This window comes from Lepidochelys kempii, chromosome 6, assembly GCF_965140285.1.
Source record: "Lepidochelys kempii isolate rLepKem1 chromosome 6, rLepKem1.hap1, whole genome shotgun sequence".
Taxonomy (NCBI): domain Eukaryota; kingdom Metazoa; phylum Chordata; order Testudines; family Cheloniidae; genus Lepidochelys; species Lepidochelys kempii.
In genome coordinates, this window is record NC_136385.1 from 6175581 (window position 1) to 6178826 (window position 3246).

Consider the following 3246-nt stretch of genomic DNA (forward strand, 5'->3'; position numbering starts at 1 on the left):
AAAGATTTTGGTCTCCCCCCTCAAAAAACAAAACAAAAACGCTTTATGCATCAGCTCCACGCAGTACCCAGCTTGCACTGAAAACAGCAGAATGAAATATACCCCAAACCTCATACTCTGTGACTCTGGTAGAAATTGCACCATTGAATTACACAGTAAGAAAGAGTAGGTCAAATTAATCCCCAGGGCACCAGTTACACCGAGCGTGGTTTTGGTTCACTGAATGCATTAATTAGGTGTTGTGTCTCTCTGAGCTCAGGTATTCCCAGGGGCTTCAGGAATCATATCCCATAGATCACACATCTCAGTATAAAACTTCCTGAATGCTCCAATCTGGCAGTTTCTATCAATGGGGAAACACCACCATCTCTCTTCTCAGCAGGTACGTGCTATTGTCCTGAATTACAGTCACACGCACACAGGCAGACACCACAGGGATCAGCAGGTATTGAATTCCAGACCTCCAGCACTTAACGCCTCAGCTCCAACTCCTACCCCTTCAGCTAAAGGAGCGACCTCCTGGGTTGGAAAAAATAGGCACTTACCTAGTCAATGAAGCCAGGGCTTCCCATGATGTCTCTAGGTTTTCATACAGGCTCCAGTAAATGCCAAACAGCTTAATCAGCACAGTGAGCAACTTTACCACAGAGTGTGGAAAGACTGACATTCCTTTACTCTCACCCCTTCTTTAGTTAAGGAATAATCCTTTCAGACTGATTCTCTCGCAGCACAGTCACAAGTTACTCTTTTCTGTTTGGATTAGTGAACAGGAGTGTTTGTGTGGGGGAATGATTAACCTGTGTGTCATTGTATTTGCACAGCGTGTGCATTTTATCGAACACCTGGAATGACCAGCTGTGAACATCTGGGTCTGTGGACTAAGCCCTTCCCGGAGAGCGTACTGATGTAAATTAAGAAACTGATCTCCATTTATCTTCTCTTACCTCATTACAGAGAAGGGACAGGTTTTCTGCACCATCCACCTGCCCACATCTCTGTAGCAACCTGATCTCTGTTCAGCGGAGATGGAAAAGGGAAATCACTCGGAGGTGACTGAGTTCATTCTCTCAGGACTGACAGATCGTCCAGAGCTGCAGGTTCCCCTGTTTGTGGTGTTCCTACTGATTTATGGTATCACCCTGGTGGGGAATGGGGGGATGATCTTGTTAATCACAATTGATCCCCAACTCCACACCCCCATGTACTTTTTCCTCAGTAATTTGTCTTTCTGTGACCTCTGCTATTCCTCGGTAATTTCCCCTAAGATGCTGCTGAATTTCTTAGCCGAGAGGAAAAGCATTTCTTACACGGCCTGCGCTGTGCAAATGTATCTCTCTATCGTCTTTGCAGATGTTGAGTGCCTCCTGCTGGCTGTGATGGCGTATGACCGTTATGTGGCCATCTGTAACCCACTGCTCTATACGGTCACCATGTCCAGGCAGCTTTGTAAACAGCTTGTGGTTGGTGTGTACACTGTGGGGTTGGTGGATTCAATGATACACACGTGTTGTACATTTCGGCTGTCATTCTGCAGCTCCAACATCATCAATCATTTCTTCTGTGACATCCCCCCGCTGTTAGTGCTCTCCTGCTCTGACACCCGCATCAATGAGATTGTGACGTTTGTCTTCATATGCTGCATTGTGGTGAGCAGCCTTGTGACAATCCTCCTCTCTTATGTCTATATCACTTCCACCATCCTGCAGATCCACTCTGCTAAGGGCCGGCACAAAGCCTTCTCCACCTGCACTTTCCACTTAACGGCTGTTGCCCTTTATTTTGGCACCCTCCTCTTCATGCACTTACGTCCCACATCCAGCTATTCCATGGACACAGACAAAATTACCTCAGTGTTTTACATGCTGGTGATCCCCATGTTGAACCCCCTCATCTACAGCCTGAGGAACACAGAGGTAAAGGATGCCTTGAGGAAAGCAATGAATAAACTCCTAACGAATTCTTGAATCTGATTAACTCTGTATTGGTTTAATTGTGGGGAGTGGAAACAGGTGAATTCAATTCCCAACCCATTGCAATGTAATTCACAAAGCTCATGGTAGTATTGTTCATTATTGTATTGTGATTACTATTAATTTGTTTGTATTTCAAGAAGGTCTGCAGGCCCCAACAGAGATCAGTGGACAAAACATGGGAAGAATCACAGGTCCAGAAAGAGAGAATGATTCTGTAGGTTGGTGGCTTAGGGGCATTCACCTAGAGGGTGAGATGCTCAACTTTATGTCTCTGTTCCAATGGTTATTTAATTAGTTATGCACAGTAGAACAACTTTGAAAGGTTTGGTCACAGAGACCCCCATTGGGACTGGCACCTTATGTGCTGAAATTACCTCTGATCCTGTTTTCCTGCCAGCCTGGGCCTACACAACCCTGCCTTATTGAGCCAGACATGCTAGCCTGCTGCAACACAGACCAAGGTCTGGGCCACACCGCCAAATCTGCAGATCTAGACTGAAACTAGCTCAGCCGGTTACCCGTTTCCGGAATGGAGACGCCCAGTTCCCATGGTATCTAATCCCCAGACAAATCTGTTTTACTCTGTATAAAGCTTATACAGGGTAAAATGATAAATGTTTGCCTTCTACATCACTGCAAGAGAGATATGCACAGCTGTTTGCCCCCCTCCCCGGTAACAAATATTTACACTGAGTTTATAAATAAACAAAAGTGATTTTATTAAGTATAATAAGATGGATTAAAGTGAGTTTTTAAGTCATAACAGATAGAATAAAAGAAATCACAAAGTAAAATGAGCAAGGCTACTCTTAATAAACTCAGAAATCAGTTACAAATGTTAACTTCTCACCCAAGTTCTTACTTCAGGTAAAATCCTTCTCAGGTCAGATGCCTTTTCTGACGAGGGTCTCGTCTGTTCTCACCCACCCCTGTGGTTACAGTCCTTTTGTATCCAGGTGCTTGCAGGTATCTCTGTGGGGTGGGGAGGCCGTCTCTTAAGCCAGCTGAAGACACTAATTGTTTGCCTTCCACACTAAGATAGAACATCCCTAAGGCAGAAAACCTTTGTTTCAAATTCTACCCCACTCAGGAGAAGTACCAGCTTCAAGATGGATTTCAGTATCAGGTGACATGATGTTGCATCGCATAAAGCTTTATGGAAATATGCTTATGAATGTAAATATGACATGACTGGAATATGTTTTATTCTACATATGCCATGTAACATATTTCTGCAATGGTTCTGAATACGGAATACATTCCTCCTATTTGT

At 44.3% G+C, this 3246-nt stretch overlaps 1 protein-coding gene across 1 annotated transcript; it reads left to right on the forward strand.

Annotated features, from left to right (window-relative positions):
• The first annotated feature begins 1025 nt into the window (after positions 1–1025).
• LOC140913761 (olfactory receptor 5W2-like) lies at positions 1026–1964 on the forward strand. The gene has a single exon (XM_073350559.1). The coding sequence runs from the start codon at positions 1026–1028 to the stop codon at positions 1962–1964; it is 939 nt and encodes a 312-aa protein (XP_073206660.1).
• The last annotated feature ends 1282 nt before the right edge of the window (positions 1965–3246 follow it).

Excerpts from the sequence above, each read along its gene's own strand:
- LOC140913761 (XM_073350559.1), top strand. The coding sequence starts at position 1,026 with ATGGAAAAGGGAAATCACTCGGAGGTGACTGAGTTCATTCTCTCAGGA.